The sequence below is a fragment of the Crocodylus siamensis genome, chromosome 1, assembly GCF_052110815.1.
Source record: "Crocodylus siamensis isolate JL-2025a chromosome 1, ASM5211081v1, whole genome shotgun sequence".
Classification (NCBI taxonomy): Eukaryota; Metazoa; Chordata; order Crocodylia; family Crocodylidae; genus Crocodylus; species Crocodylus siamensis.
The window spans coordinates 26,128,996-26,146,248 of record NC_143395.1 but is presented as its reverse complement, the minus strand read 5'-3'; the positions used below and the strand labels follow the sequence as shown (position 1 = coordinate 26,146,248).

Here is a 17,253-nt window from a genome sequence, read left to right as displayed (position 1 = left end):
AGTTTACCCTTGTGCGCTGCTGGGGCAGGCTAAAGGCTTACTTAGAGAACTGGTAACCCAGGAGCCTAGAGACTGAGAGTGGGTGCCCCTTGGTTTAGGAGCCTAGGAAAAGGCTGAGACCTGGACCAGAGGTCTAAGAGCCCAGAGAAGGGTCTGTGTGTGGGACTGGGGTCTGAGAACCCAGAGGGAGACCGTACGTGGGACTAGGGGATATAAGGGCCCAAGGGGACCAAGTGTACAAATAAGTAACATCAAAGAAAAAGAACACTTTCAAGACTTGGGGCATGGTGTAGGGAAGGAACAGAGCCCTTAAGGCTATAGGTTCCCTGGAGGGGTACAGATACTTATGTAGCCCTTGAAACTACAGTTGCCCTGCAGAGCTACAGGCCAGCCAGGAGGGCCCATTGAGCTAAGGGTTGAATCAAGACTATAAAAGGTCCAGGTGAGATCCAGTGGTACTGCAAATAGGCTAAGGTTCACTCTAAGGCCTATGGGCAGCCTCCCTTATTCATCCTAAGATGAATGAATGAAAGGGAGAGCAATTCGAGGAGGGCTGCAATAGAGAGTGAACTGGCCAGGAGTTGTATGGCCACCAGGGGGTGTCACAGCTACCCCTGCCACACATAGCAAATAGTAATTCTAATTTTCCAATTAATGTTTTAGTGGAAACAGGCCCAAAACACTGTTCAGAACTTCTTAGTTGTATCAGTAATATGTCTTTTTTTTAATTTATGATTTTATATGGCTTAAACTAATCAATCTCTCTTGTTGTTTTTATCAGGATGAAATTCTCTGCTGTTTTTGGAGATGCTACCTTCAGAAGAGCAAACAGGCATATTGCCCTAGACCAGTTAATGACACTCCCCTGGAACTGGTTGTAAGTGTGAATTACAAAGCTGATATTCAGATAGTTTCTCTCATCTTGGAATGATGTTCAATCACATGTATGCATTGTTTTAATGTCTTGCTATAAGGACTGTCCTCATAGGAGAGTCTAAATAATCTATTTTGATGCTTTAAGACAATATATCCTGTTTTATGGATGGTTAATTGTTAATTTTTAATAACACATTTAATACCACAAACTACATGTTATCTATTGGCCTGGCTTTGAAAATGACATAATGGCATAAAAACAGGTATAAATAAGGTCCGTGGTCTGTAATGCAGCCTGTATGTAGGTGTTTATCTTTTAGGCATGCAAGTCTCTTTATTTTAGCTGTAAAGAGAGCACCAAAACTTTGGTCTTCTGTTCAGAGAAACCATCTGAAGTTAAAAGATCTCACACAGGCTATGATCCCGTGTTTACCAGCCAATATATTAACTGTGTTTTTACAAATCAGGCCCATGTATTTTAACTAACTTCAGATAATTCTGTAATTTATTTACAAAAACAGGTATCTGACAGTGCTACTGATGTGGATAGTGAACCAGAGAGAGTTAGTCCTTTTGACTTGTCATCTTTCACTGAAAGTGATATAGATTTACAGACAGAATGCAGCTTTGGACAGATTTCTTCAGTTGACAGGACCTCAGGTAGGAACAAATATGACTACCTGGAAAATCACTTTTTGACACAGTTAATGTGAATTTTGAAAATCTGACTGTTCACGTAGAAATCTTCACTATATATTTTAATTCAGTGCACATCCCATAAATCCTTCTAATTAGTATTATTTCTAACAGACCAGGAAGTGGTTGGCACCGTTCTTCTCTGAGGAGAGAGAGAAGCTAAACAGGCATACGAAACACATTGGAAGACAAAGAATAAAATTCTGTTATAGACTTTTCTCCCTCTCTTCCTGGAAGAAATATAATAGAAGGTGCTATGTCACCATTAGGAGTACATGTATTTAAGTCAAGCTGAATATCAAGATAACATTGAAACATTAACCATGAGGCTTGGTTTAACCCTAACCTATGTAAGCAAAAGGTAAAACTGATGACTAGAAGAATTAGTTATGATTATTTCTTTTATTCTCTTGATTTTCATTTACACAAGTACAGTGATAACTCTTGCATTGACTTCACCAGTTTTTATAAGGCATGAGTTGAAGAGTCAGTTTCCTTAATCCACTTACAGGGAACTTTTAATGCCAACGACTGTTGTTTGTGGACCAGCAGGTGGCATCAAAGACCAGTTTGCTCTGCTGAAAGAGACCAGAGAGAACTGTTAAGTTTCCCAGCTATTATACCATCTCCCTTTTTTGACTGATGTGTTGAAGTAGTAAGAATATAATCACCCCATCCCTCAGTCCTTGTGCTCTGTTAGCACCTGATTCTGCTCTATTAGCATCTGATTCTTGCATCCACTCTTCTCAGTGCTACACTTCTAATATTTTTGAAACTATATGTTTGTCTTGACAGTAAGCACAGATTTTTCAGGTATTGAGATTGTTAAACTGTGTTATGCTGCTTAAATACGTTTATACTTTACCTTGGTTCTCTTGTTAAAGCCCTAGTTAGTTTAAGGTTTAAAGGCACATTGACTTGAGTGGAGAAAAAAATACAATCCAGTGGTAAAGACAGGCATCCGGCAGCTAATAACTGATTTATCATTCACAGCTCTGATGCATGCATCTTTGGACAAATGATTTGTCCTTTTATTTGATGCTTCTTCATCTGTAAAATGGAAGTAATATTCTTGGCTCATGAGAAATTGTCAAGACTAGTTAATATTAGCCATGTGCTGCATAAGAGTTAAGTATTAAACATGGGTCTCACTAGAAAGAGCCTATCAAGGTTAACATTTTATTATATATACAGAATTTACTTCCTCCTGGTGCTCATGGGAGACTTGCCTCTTTGATTTAATAAGAGATTAGGATACAAAGTTTATAAGTACCAGTGGCACTACTCCAATGAATCTTCATCATCTTGTGTCACAGTAAAAGGAGGCACTTTAAGATTTAAGCTATTTAACGCACTAGCCTAAAGTGCTGACTCAAAAATGTTGCTTTTAGGTAAATAAGCTTGTTGGATGGTCAGTTTGTCATATTTTCTGTATCTTTTACATGTTCAGTATAATATATTTTGTCAAGTTACCTATAGATTTTTTTCCCCCTGTTAATAAAAGAAACCACGTCTGTCTACTCTGGGTCGATTGATGGTAGCTCGTATGTACTTAAGAGGACAAAAGGAAACATGAGGATGTCAATGCCAATGACACTTTCATTCTGTTATATGGCATTACTGTGGCTGAAAGAACCAGTGACCTTGTCGGATCTCTTAAGGTATGATTAAGTCTGTAGTGAAATATTTGATGCTGTTGTCAGTAATGTGAGTTTTAATTTGTTCCTGACCACTGCCTACTTACCAACTAGTGGATGATGGTAGGCACTTAGCTACAGCATTTCCACGATAAAAGGTTGTTTCTGTTTTTTGAAGAATCTCAAACAGCACCATTGTTTGCAATAGGATTTTCAAATTGCAATAGGATTTTCAAATCTATAGTCAGAAAAAGTCTCACTTGTAAGGAAGTTTCTTGTCTTTGTCCTTCAGCATTTCTTACAGATTTTGCTAAGATATAAATAATTAAGTGTTACCAACTATGAATATTGCAATTTGCAAAAAGTAATAGAAAAAACATATTAATAAGAGTGGTCTATGATACTGTATAAACAGCAAGACCAGCGCTTACTATTTTGGAAGTTTCCAAACTAGGTTGGGGGAATTGTGCTCAAATTGAAAAAATAAAACGGAAAACTTAAGAGAAATGCATGGCTGGCAAGGCTTAAGGCAACAGAGTCCATGAACAAAAATTTTAACAAAAAATTCTGGTGTAGGACGATCTGGCCTGCTGGTATTAATTTTTAAATATATCTTGGACTATCAGGAAACTTAAATGATTGGAAGAGTTTCAATAGTGAGTAAGTCTTCCAAAAAGGGCAAGTGAAATGAATCACTGTAGGTTGCTTAGCTTGACATCAGTCTGTTTCAACATGGTCCTGGGGTTGGAGGGTGGAGAGGGGGGATTGGTGGCCCACAGGGGCGCAGGGTCACAAGTAGTAGCCCACTGTTAAAAAATAGATGGCCCCTGGTGTACAACATTTAGCTTAGTGTGGCATGATGTTCCAATTTAAAAAATAGTGCTCTGTTATATGAAAGCACATTAAATAGATTAATAACTACCTAAGTGGTGCTTTCCAGTGATTGCTGGTGGAAGTTGTCCATGTTGTGTGGGGTTTTCTAGCATGATTCCACAGGGATCAGCACTATGCCCAATTCTATTAAATGTTTCCATCACTGATCTGGAAACAAATATAAAATTGCTGTGGATAAAGCTTGTGGATGACGCAAAGACAGGTGAGTAAATTACAAGATGATGATAAGCAGACCTGCTGCAATCTGAATTGTTTGTTCAGCTGGACACATTGGAAAAAATGTGCAATTTTAATACAGCCAAAAGATTTTTGTAGCTGTTTTTTTAAGAATCTCAAATGGCTCCATTATTACTTCTATAGTAGGAACAAGAAACATAAATGCTGGCTACAGAATGAGGGACTGTATCCTGGGAAGTGGAAACTATGAAAATTTAGGGAGCAAAAGGGGCACGTAACTGAACATAAAAGGACTGATGTGAAAACAAAAGAGAGAGAGAGAGAAGACTGAGCAGGGATAAGAACATGGGCAGGCGAAGTCCGGCCTGTGGGCTGGATCTGGCTGGAGTGGACTCCATTTCCCAGCAGCCCCTGCCTGCATGGCTGGGGCCAGTTTCCATGGGGCCCCAGCTGTGATACAACTTTGTGTAAAGCATTAGGGAAACAAATGCTAAAATACTGCATCCAGTTCTGATGTCAACATTTTAAACAGATGTTGAAGAATTGGAGAGGGTCCTGGGAAAAAAGCCATAAATAACAATTCCTGAGATGAAGACTATGTCTTGAAATGACTGATTTACAGCTCAATTCATTTACTGAACAGAAGATGAGGAGGTCGCTTGATTACAGTATAAGTACCTTTATGGGGAGAGAATACCGAGTACATAAGAGCTTTGCAGTTCAGAGTTCAGCAGAGAAAAGTGTAACAAGAATTGAGGGCTCAGAAGTGAAGCCAGAGAAGCGTTAAATAAAAATGCTAATCTTTTAATAATGAAAATGATAAACCACTTGAACAAATTACCAAGGGAAATGGTCTTCAGATCAAGCCAGAATATCTTTCTGAAAGATATTGTTCAACTGCATAGAAGTTATGCTTTAAATAAATACAAGCAAAATTGGGCATAATACAGGGGTAAATTGGCAAAAGTTACTAGCCTGCATACAGGCGTTCAGGTGAGAGAATCTAATGGTGCTTTATAGCCTTACGGTGTCCAAATCTCTAACATTCATATAAAAACATGTTAAAATATCTTGTTCAGGTTGCAGAAGTCAAGAAGCACTCAAATTGGGAAATTTTATATGGTATGATTGCACTTGCAAACCTACCTGCTTTTTCAGTTACATGATCCCAGCATGTTGTTTCCCCTTCCCTTTCCCTGGTCCTCCCCATATTTGTTGTTCAAGTTGCCTGCAGAAGGAAGCAGAATTTAAATGCCATAAATCTGGTATTTTTTTACTGAATTCTTGACATTGCAACCTAAATAAATTTCTTTTCATTTTTGTATTCCATTAAATGGATACATTAATTCAGTGATGGATCAAATTGAGATGAAAACTGAGTAGAGAAAATGTTAAGTATCCTGCCTTGCCACTTGAATTTTTATGGGAACATCATGAATATTTAAAAGCTGAATTATAGTCATGTGCTGAATATGCCTGTAGCCTTTTCTCATTTTGGTGTTTCCTTGAAGTTGTAGTCAGCTGAATCCTACTCCTCCCTGGTGATTACCCATGACAGCATGGCACCCAGCCATCTTTCAAAAGATTTACGGCACCAGAAACCGAGCTTGTTACTATTTGGCACATTCAACGCATAATCCTGCAATTAGCTCATCTTAAAGGGACATTTTGTTTAAAAATAACATTCAGACTATTTGTACTTACCAGTATGTCCCAAATAGCACCCTAATTTTTTCTAGTGTTAGTAGTAATCAGTTTGTTGTCCATATTTTATATTCTTTTCAGCATACAAAAATACTGTTAACAGATTAAGTTTCAGCCTAGTAGATTTCACAGGGCTGTAAACCAGTGCATTATAATACAGTTCAAACTAGGCTAAACATAGCAGAGCTGGCAAGACCGAACTTGTTACTATTTTGTAGCTGTGCTGCATGGCTTTGATATACAGTTTTCTTATAGTATTTAGGAGGCATTAAGTTTAGCCATACTTGAACTGAACCTTTCAAATAACAGCTAAATGTTATGTGGGTACAAATTGTCTTCCCCCATTTGTCTTTGTCATATGGGAGCATTTGAACATTTAGCATTTCCCATTAAATTGGGAGCAGGTAAACTAAAATATATGTGCTTTAAAAAATTCCAAACCTGGGCTCTTTGGGAGTAAAGGATTGTATCAGATGCAACATTGGAGTTTCTGTGGTACTCCTTAGAATAGAAAACAAAGGTCTTAATCTAACTGTTAGGAGTGCCAATTTTTAAAGGGTGCCCCAATATCAGGGTTACAAATTTCTTCTTTCTTTCATTTTTTTTAATGGTAATGTAATGTGACCTAGTCAAAGCAAGTTTAACATGAGCTATTTTTTAAAATGATGTTTAAGTGGATCTCTTGTCCCCTGGAAATATAGTTAAGGTATATCATACACTTGTTTCACACAGTTCTCCTGCAGAGCTGAGGGGAGTGATTGTCCATCCTGATTGGGGAAAAAACCATAAACTTCCTCATAGCATTAGCATATGTCACTATAAATATGTAAACATGTTGTGGGTCCAGGTCCTCATTTGATCCCCTTTGATCCTAGGTTTTTCCATTTCTAATATCAATTGGGGGTGCAAGATGGTGGTAAATTGTGCAAATTGGTGGCTCTTGCAGTGTGACCACTTGGCAAGTGCTAGACTACTGTCAACATCATGTAAACTGTTGAATAACGAACTTATGTGCCCAGCAATACTGGCTAGATTAGAACCCGTGATCTAGATCAGGGCTGTTAAACTGGCAGCTTGTGAGCTGCATGCAATCCAAAAGGGGTTAACATGCAGCCCCCAGGCTCTCACCGGGTCAACGTTGCCTCTGTTGCTCCGGCTGTAGCAACAGCAGCCAAGGTCTCAGGATTCCCTTCCTGGCTTCTGCTGCATACTCCCACCCCAAGGAGTGGAGAAGTGTGGCATGGTGCAGCCTGTGGTTCCAAGGAGACCAGTATCCTAGAGGGCCTGTGTGTCGTAGTGTCACAGGGGAGCACACAGGAAGCTGAAGTTGAAGCACCTTGGGGAGCCCATGGCCCCACTAATGCTTCTTGCTGTGTGTGTGGCCCTTGCCAGTGCGGCCCATGAGGTAAGCAGGCCCCAGATGCTTTGAAGTTTGACAGCCCTGATCTAAATACTAAATGATGCAAAAATGTTGTTACAACTCCACAAAAACCTTTAAGAAAATGTAAAATGCTGTTTGTTGTTTAGATGTTTTATAAATATATATAAAATATGTCATTGTCTAGAGGTTTGACACATGTATAAACTGAGAGTTCTGAGATTCTGAGCGCACTTGTGAATTACTTGCTATGGAAATTTGGGGGAGGGAGGTTGTTTTTTGGGGTTTTTTTTAAACTATGCGTAAAATCCTAACCGATCCACATGAATACAATATATTAAGCTTCTAATGGATTTGGAGAGCAAAACTGCACACTTCTGTGGAAAGAACTTTGTAATACACAGAGTACTGTGTGTTTAATTGCTTAAGTCAGTGTTAAAAATGTGATCAGTCTATATATTCTACCCCTTTCCAGAAATGGAGTAGTAGAAGAATGTGCAGGGAAAGCCAGACATAAACATACTGTAAATATTATGCCCCGACTTTAGCTGTAGATCACATCTGAGCTTATGTTTTAATATGCTATCAGACATGTTAAATATTTTAATATTCATGTAGCCTTTTGTAGACGCAATCTTAGATGGAATTGCTTGAGTATTTCAGTTCTGAAGTGTTATGACTTGTGTATTTTTAAAAAACCTATATTAAAAAATGTATACATGTTTTTAGACTAAATGTTGATTTGACTCTTGCAGGTTTGTTGCTGAAGGTCATATTCCTTACATAAATGCTTTTCAGTATTTTCCAGAGGAGATTAAATTGTATGGACTTGATCTCAAAATCTTTCGTGTGGAGGTAACTTTTATTTTTACTTAATTAGCTTCCTTATGTTTTGTTATCATTAGTAAAGGTACTGTCAAGTTGGGCTAAGCTACCTTTAAATTGTGACATTAATGTTTTGCATTCCTATTAGTCATTCAGGGCAGTGGGCCCAATTTTGGGGATCACTTTCATATTTAAAGTAATGTTGATTAAATTGTTAATATTTTGATACGTACTGAACAGGTTTCTTACAGCTGCTTATTGATTATGTTACATTTGTTTATTTCCTGTGAAATACAAAAGATACATCATAGGATTAGGTTTTGCTTCCTACAAGGGCATCAAATGACATAAGCACTTACTCAAAATATCTTTTAAACATTTTTTTGGAGGCAATATCAATCAACTTTTAAGTATAAGTTACTGAGAAGGAATCTTACTCTGTGTTCTGCTGTACTTGGAATTTATTAACAAAGTTGTCCAGAAAACTTTTGGTAGTGGGCAATTCTGTCACTAAGTTTTGTAGGCATATCAGATGGTTTGACATCTCCAAGTACTGGATGCCATAGTGAATAAGCCCTTTAATGATCATTTACAGTGTTAGTGTTCAGACTGACTTTTGCAAGTGAATCATGAGATTACACCTGGTGGGAAGATTAAGCCATCCATAATACTGCTTTGTCAATGGATTCTGACTTTTTGACGGCCTAGCAGAGGGCCATGAAAATGGTTAGGGGGCTGGGACATTTCTTATCAGAAGAAGCTGAGGTAGCTTATTTAGTCTAGAGAAAAGAAAGCTAAGAGGAGATTTAGTAGTAGCCTTCAGCCACCTGAAGAGTGGTTACAAAGAGAATGGAGGTAGATTTTTCTCAGTATTGGCAGGTGACAAAACAAGTAGTAATGATCTCAGTTTGCTGCAAGGGAAGTTTAGGTTAGATTAAAAAAATCTTTCTTACTAGGAAGGTAGTAAAGTGCTGGAACAGGTTACCCAGAGAAGCTGTGGAACTTAGAGGTTTTGAAGACCTGGCTAGACAAAGCCTTGGGTGGGATGATATAGTTGGGGATGGCCCTGCTTTGAGCACAGGCTAGATGATCTCCTGAGCTTCCTTCTGACCCTAATTTTCTATGATTCTGTATCTTCAGAGGCCATTATTAAAAGCTTCAAAAAGTACTGTATATCCAGTGCTGTGGATGGAACTGGAGATGATGTTTTTGACTCAGGCTCCAACTGTCCCATCACCTGGCCTGGCTGGGGCCCCATTCACCCCTGCCCCTGACTCTGCCCTACCCCCTTTGTCACCACAGGGACTTTGATCTGCCCCTCCCACAGCCCTTCTCCCACAGACTCACCTGCCGGGGGGGGGGGGTCAGCGCATGCACGCACTTGTGCACACACACGCTCAGCACCCCCCAAATATTTTTTTCTCCCTCCGCCTATCTTCACAACCAATCAGATTTGGTTGAGTGCTCTTCCCATGAGATGTCAGGGTGGTTGAAGTCACCCATGACAGCCATGCACTGAGAGCATGCAGCCTCTGCCCGTTCCCTAGAGAATTCGTGGTCAGGCTCTTCCTCCTAGAAAGACAGTCCAGCCACAGAGCCTTCCCAGCCCCACTGTGTGCCAGGGGGGTGGCAGGATGTGCCAGGGCTGGATGGTACCTGAGCCAGGTAGTACCAAGGGACCTGCCATGGGCTGGACAAAGACCCTCTGCAGACCGTATTTTGTCCACCTTGGTCTAGACAATAATCTCTTCAGTGAGCTGAAACTTAGCAAAGAATCCTATAAAAAAGTGGAAACTTGGTCATAAAGTACTAGGGAAGAGCATCGTATAGGCATATAGGGAGAAAATTATGAGGGAGAAAAGTATGAAGGCCAAGCCATGATTTGAGATGCAGCTGTCAAGGGCTATAAAAGCGATTCTATAAGTAAGTTGAAAGTAAAAGGAAGACCAGAAAAACCACAGGTCCCTTATATATTTTCTACCTTATGACCACCTAATATCTTGATTGCTCAATACAAATGATCAACTTAAACAGATGTATGCCATGAAAATGCAGCAGAATCAGTACATCATTGTTTGACTATACTAAAAGTCATTTTGTTTTGTAAATCTAATTGTCAAGTTTTACTTACATTTAAAGAAGAAAATCAGTAGGTTTTTTTTCCTTGTGAATGTTGGGGGCAAAAGAATTGTCAGTTAGCCTGAAGAGGAATATAAAATGAGAGAATTTCAAGGCATTAAAGTCAAAATATTACACAACAGTTTTGATAATTGCCTATGGTACATAAAAGAAATTAAGATTGAATTGTAAGCGTAAACTTCAGGGTTAAGGGCTCAGGTAGAAATTCCTTGGCATCAAATACTTGTGACTTTCTAATAATCTGTGCCAGCTCATTATACAACTTGTTAGATGACTCTGTCAAATAACATCCTTTTAGGATTAGCTCTGTGATTCCTAATTAATCCAAACAAAAGTAATATCAGTACAGGTTTCCCTCGCTTTGTGGTACATAGGTTCCCAGAAAACTGCGCATAACTCAAATTCGCATAAAAGGAACCTAGTTATAAGGTAACAAATAGAGATACATTTCCACAGTGGTGAAGGAGGGAACAGCTGCAGGCAAGTGGTAGCGGCCATTTCTGGGGCTGCAGCAGGGAGAAAAGTGGAAAGAACTGTCTGAATGTGGGGCCTCATCCCGCGTGCAGATCCGGGGACATGCGCCCCCAGGAAGAGCCTGGCGTAGACCCTCATCCCTCCCGAGGTGCATGTAGCAGCAACAGCTGTGCCCCACTGCCCCATGCCCTGCAACCACTGGCAGTTCCCTCCACTTTGCTTCCTGCTGCAGCCCCAGGAGTGGCCGCCACAACCTGCCTGCAGCTGCTGGGCTGCGCTGCGCCCTTTCCCCCGCCCCTTCCCCTACAGACTTACCTCTCATATAATGCATTTACCTTGCATATAACGAATTTGGAGTGTAAAAAGGGTCATTGCTTAAAAGCGACTTTGCATATACAGATCCCGCACAAAGCAAGGGAAACCTGTACAAGACATTCCTTCAAAAATAGTTCAGTGCATTTATGAAACTGAATTGTCCATGGAATATTGTGTTAATAGGACTGAAAATGAAAAATGCATGCTTAATGTGTCTGAGCCTGTCTAGATTAGTTGACTTTTCTTTCTAGAGTCTTTAATATGGTAATATTATACATTATAATTAGGCATCTATTACAAACTGATGAGATTAAATTATTTTATTGCAAAACATTTGAGATTTCTGTTTTAAAAAACAATTTATAATTTTTCTGCTACTTATTTAGAGTATTTATTTTTTTAGCTAACCCTACCTAGGTTGGTCTGCATTTAAGATCAATGGATTACTTTTTACTAACAAGGAGAAATAATCATTGATGTTTCCATTAAGAAAAAAGTAAATTTGTTTTTATTTTTACATTCATAAACCATGAATTGAGGCTTATTGGATGACTTAATAATACTGAATTGCTTGAAATCCTACAAATAGAAGCATATTAGTAGTCCTGCTGAAACAACTGAAATATCTTGCATGAATCAGTGTTCTAAGGTTAAGAAGTCTTTGTTGGATCAAGCCCTTAATGTCTTCTGTTAAACAGAACACCAAGGTATCCTTCCAGGTCAGGTTTGAGGAATGAGTTCAGCATTATAGCTGGGTTAAGCAATTATTTCAGCTGGAGTGGCACTTAATGAGTTTTGGCCAGATGTTGAGGGTCGCACATGTAAAAACTTTCAGAAGATAGCATTTTAACAAATTATAGATCAAAAACAAATTGTATACAGGCAGTCTTAGACTTATGACTATTCAAGGGATGGGGCTCCCTGTCACAATTCTTGTGTGTCCAGAAAGACCAACAGGTTATTCAATAACTTGCTGGTAGAGAATATCAGCAGCTCATCTTAGGGCAGCATGAGGAAGCATGGGATATTCCCCCAGAAGCCATGCTGACCCGCAGAGGTGAGTGCTGCATTAATAGGGAGACAGTAACTTATGTGCCTTTGCAGTTTGGCTACACCTGCAGTAGCTGCCGGCCAGACCGTGGACCTAATCATCTGATTTTATTCTGAAACGAAAATGTACCCTTAAATTAGATGAAGATGAAATGAAGATACTAACCACTCAGAGTCCCAAAGTCTTATGGCATTTATTCTCACAGTTTGGATCTTGGTTTTTGGACTGAAGTCGATCCTGTCTGTCTCCAGCAGTTTCACTTAAGAAACAGTTATGTTTCAGTGGTGAGCTAAGTGATTTTTAGTGTATAACGTACTTTTGGGTGTTTCCAAATCAAAGGTTCTATATAATTCTATTAGCTTTTCTGCTTTTAAGTTTGAAAAAAAGAGGTCATAGTTTAGATCAGCTATGAAAGTTAATAAACTTGACTGTATTCTAGGTGTTCTTGTTTCTTTAGTTGTAGATGTGTTAATTTTTAATTATAGTACTTCTCTGGGAGAGGCTAATGAAATGAATCACTTAGATTTAGAACTGTACTTATTTTCTTGCCTATTAAAGAAAAATAACACTTTACTTCTGCTGTTCTTTATCTTGCATCAGTTCACTTGCTTTATATTAAAAATATTAATGTGATTGCAGTAATATAGTAAAGTGATTCCTATGGTACTTTTTCTGAGGTTGCTGAATTTTGAAATATAGCTCCATGAAATGGAATGTGCTAATTTACTAAGCTGGTTTTTAGCCTCTTAGAGATTTTTTTATAACCTCCCATTTTTCCTCCCAAGTCTCCCATTTTTCAGTTTTGGCTTGTAAACCTGTTAAGAATAAATACAATGAAAGTTTTCATAAATCACTAATATAAACATATGAGGACATATTTGCACACATTATTTTTTAGAGTAAAATAGCAATTTAAATAAACAGGGAAAGGATGCTGTAAATCCCATTTCTTCCACATGCTGTGTGAGTAGCAGGCTAAAACTTAAATGTCTGTCCCTTCTTCTCTTGCTCCTTCCGTTCTTTTTTTTCTCTTGTAGATAAAATGTTTAAACCTTTCAACAAAACTTACAGCCCAGGTTCTTTTCCATCTCCAAGATGTCCAAGTAGCTTTTACACATCACAGGGTGCATCTGCATGTGCAATTAATGTCAAGAAATAAACTCTGTCACATATTGCATTGGAGTTTACACATGTGCCTGGGACTGCAGCACATTGAGCCAGGTTAGAGCAGCCATGGCTGGCAGGGGAGCCAGGGGGTCAGCATGACAGCCTGAGCTTGCTCTGACCCAGCTCAGCATGCTGCGGAAGGGCTGGTTGGGGCACAAGGGTGCTTTAGTGCAGGGCTAGTCAACAGGTGGTCCCTGGACTGAAGCACCTTCATGCCCCAGCCAGCCCCGTCAGCATTGCTGCACAGTAAATAACATTGCTGCAGGGTAGTACTTGTATTTAAAGCTACAGCAGCATTTATTACTGTAACCTAATGGGCCTGTATGTGTAGATATGAAGACTTTACTGTGAAACTAATTAGGCAGCTCCGCAGTAAACATCTTATGTAGACATGCCCAGAATCACCATAGAGTATACATGCAGTAACCATAAAATGCTGAGACATTTAGATTTTACCTAAACTGTTTTGCAGTCCTGTTTGTCTTTGGAAGAGCATGAATCCTGAGTAAAGTTCTGATTCCTTAACTGTAGAAAACCCCTCTTAAGTGACTGTGATACTGAAACCATGCAATAGTAATCACTGTCTTTTTTCCAATAGTTTAATGGTAAATCTTGTCAGGAAAGTGAGAACCCAAATGTTTTTACCTTGAAAGGATTTGAACCCACATCTCCCATTCTCAGAGAAGTGTCCTAATTATCAGGCTATGGGTAATGCAGGACTGAATTTATTCTCCATTACTTCTGCTCAAGTTGGGCCAACAGGTAGAGTTATGGGGGCAGAAGGAGAACATTCAAAAAGGTACCACTCTTCATGGCCCAGAAAAGAAGGTAGCCCCCCTGGGAGGGATAAAGCCCTGGGATATTCTTTTTGCTTCCAATCTCTATTTAATGCAAAATGAATGTGAGTTCAAGATGTGGGTCTGAACTCCTTGAGAGCAAGGTGTGCCCATAACCAACATCTCCCACTTTCTGGGTAAAAGGTGTGTACCACCATGGTCCATCTGTCATCATCATTCTTCTTAATTTTTACACTGAGTTCAATGCTGTCTGTCAGATGCATTGGTTCAGGGAGACTTCTTCCCTCTGAGTCACCTGCACCTCAATATGATGGAGTTACAAAAAACTGCCCATTAAGATATTGGGAAAGTTGCATGTGTCTTTCTGAGTGGAACAGGATTGCCTCTGGAGTTCCATACTGCTCACCTGGGTCTTTCGCCAGAATGAGAGTGCGATGTATCTCTGCAGGGTGGAATGGGATTGGACTCTGGGGTGTGCCTGATTGCCCAGTGAGAGGATGAGAGCTGTGAATCTGCCAGGGTGCAATAGCATTTCACTCCCGAGGCAAAACACATGCTTTTATGACTAGTAGGGACAACGACTTGGATGTCTCGGAGGTGAAATGGGGGGTGGGCACACATAAAAACTACTCATTTTTAATTATTGAAATTATTACCCTCCATAATATTGTTTTAGAAAACAAGATAATCAGGCAGCTGCTGCAGCCAGTTTACTAAAGAAGATTCTATTTTCTATCAGCATGGAATGAACACTCCTCATGAGTTAAATCCATAACTCATGCTCATAAATCATTATTAGATTAATCTTTTTCACTAAATTAGAGTAAGATGTTACCTTATTAAGACTTCAAGTGGCTATTATATCCTAAGGATGTTTCTTCTCTTCAGCCATGCACTTAATAAAAAAAAAAATGGTATTCATATTGTCTGTATTTGGTAGCCATGTTGATCTGAGACAAAAAGAAATGCAAAACTCCAGAATTCTTAGTTCAGAGGTGATACCTTTTATTAGAGCAGCTAAGTAAAAGATGATTTTTTTGTGACTTCTTAGTTGGTCTAGAAAAGGTATCATCTCTGAACCAAGATTTCTAGAGTTTTACATTTCATATTGGCTTGTTACTAAGATTTTTTTTAAAGAGTCAACTTTTATCCTGCCCTAAAGATAAAAGCATCTGAAATCTTTACTTAAGTGGTTCCCAGTATTTATGTTGGGAGGAGAATTGCAGGGACAGCTTGGTAATGGACCTTTGTTTTCATCATGGCTTACCTTTGCATGGCTTACCTGTCGGTTTAAGTGGTTTTCAGGATGGCTTGCCTTTTGATTTACAGTGGTTTTCTTATTGGTAAATAAGAGCATTGCCAGGATCAGTAGAGGGAAGGAAAATTTGCACATAGTCCAGACAAAAATGTAGTCAGAGCAGAAGCCTAATAAATAAATGCAAAAATAAATGAATGTGTGGTAGCCATTTTGGAATGAAAGAGGTGACAAACAGCATATTCTGATTTTTTTTTCAGTTTATGTGTAAATTTCTAGAGACATACTGAACTGGATATCTGAGCATAATCTTGTTGACCTTTTGTGACCTTTGGGCTTGGATTCATGGGTAGATTAAGCTAATATTTATATACAAAGAAAGCTTCATTAAAAAAATATTAAGGTTGTAAAGTCAAGCATTCATATGTTAGGACATGCTGTAATTGATGTTGCCTTTCAACTGTATTTGATCCCAATGTGCACAGCCTTCACTATATAGATATAGGCTTTAATTACAAATTGTGTACTGTTTATAACACTGGCTGCCCACTTCATCTAGTGCAGAAGACTTATTTTTCAGGTATTAAGGCCAGTTATTCAATAACTCCTATCTTCCTTGTTCAGTGCATGAGTTCTTGTTTTATTTATTGCAGGTCATCTATTCCTTGTACAATACTTAATATTTAGTTTCTCATAGTGTCTTCTTTGGCAGTCATTGATGTGCTGTTGGAGTACCTCACAGTCACTAATGGATTTATCTTTACAACTTCCCGATGAGAAAGGAGTCTATTAGTATTCCAGTTGTTCTGTTGGGAAACTGGGGCAAAGTGGCTTGCCCAAGGCCATACAGTGAATCAGTTGCAGAACCAGGATTGAACCTGAGGATCTCCTCCCGTTGCAGCTTGTGTTATTAAATCCCTTGTTCCCCTTTGGAAATCTCCTCCTTAAATTTTTAACAAGGAGGTTGAAAAGCACGAATTTCAGACATACTATTTAAGTGGCATTTGACTGAAATTTGTCAATATCAAATAATTCAAGTCCTCTCTGTTCCTTACAGCAAATAGTTGGTGTTAAAATGGATCAGTTTCTTGGGTGTTTGTTTGGTTGCACATCTATATTGTTTCATTTCAAACTGCAAGTAGCTTCTGACTAAGTAAATCTAGGTGAATTTGTTGGGAATTGAGTTGAGATATGTGTTCTAGTCTTCAACATATTTTTCTACTCCAATAGCTGTTCATTCTTTGTTTTTGTGCTGCTCACATGTAAGTGCTGATCAATCCCCAAAGGACTCTTGACGTCAGAATCAGAGCCTTCTGTAAGCTTCTTGGAGGAGGAATCCTCTTTACCTTGCTAACATTTGCTGAAACTTTAAAGTGCCATGTATAATTTTATTGGTTACAATGATGTCGGTGAATAATGAAGTATTTTTATTTAATGTGAAAGGTAGTGTAAAATGTGTTGTGGCTCCATATAAAGATTGAATTAAGGCATTCAGTTAATACATACATTAATCTTTTCAGCACTTATGGTTTAGTAGTAGCAAGTGGGACTGGTAGTGGATAAGGAAGTATTCCTCTGCAGTGGGAATTACTGAGTGCCATTTCACAAGGCATTTGCCCCTTTTCTTTTTTCCCAAAGAGTCTGGGATTGACACAAAGGCCAGTTAAGGCAGTATTACTCTTCAAAATTCTAGGAACCCAAACACAGGAATTCTGTACATTGGGTCTGTCATCTTCCTTTTTCCATTTCAAAATAAACACAGGTTTCCTACCTAGTCTTGCCAGTGTTTGGCAAAATTTAACCCTTACATTCAGTGTGTGTTTTGTATGTTTTCCTTCTTCAGATTGTACTGCAGGTATGAAGTTAGC

General features: G+C 38.9%; 1 protein-coding gene across 1 annotated transcript in view; it reads left to right on the top strand.

Annotated features, from left to right (window-relative positions):
* TAF1B (TATA-box binding protein associated factor, RNA polymerase I subunit B) overlaps window positions 1–17,253 on the top strand; it is a 52,025-nt gene that overhangs the window by 8,343 nt on the left and 26,429 nt on the right. Inside the window, exons 5-8 of the mRNA XM_090032288.1 lie at window positions 782–877; window positions 1,398–1,536; window positions 3,077–3,233; window positions 8,118–8,217. Coding sequence (XP_089888414.1) covers window positions 782–877; window positions 1,398–1,536; window positions 3,077–3,233; window positions 8,118–8,217 — 492 coding nt within the window. The remainder of the gene's footprint in view (window positions 1–781; window positions 878–1,397; window positions 1,537–3,076; window positions 3,234–8,117; window positions 8,218–17,253) is intronic.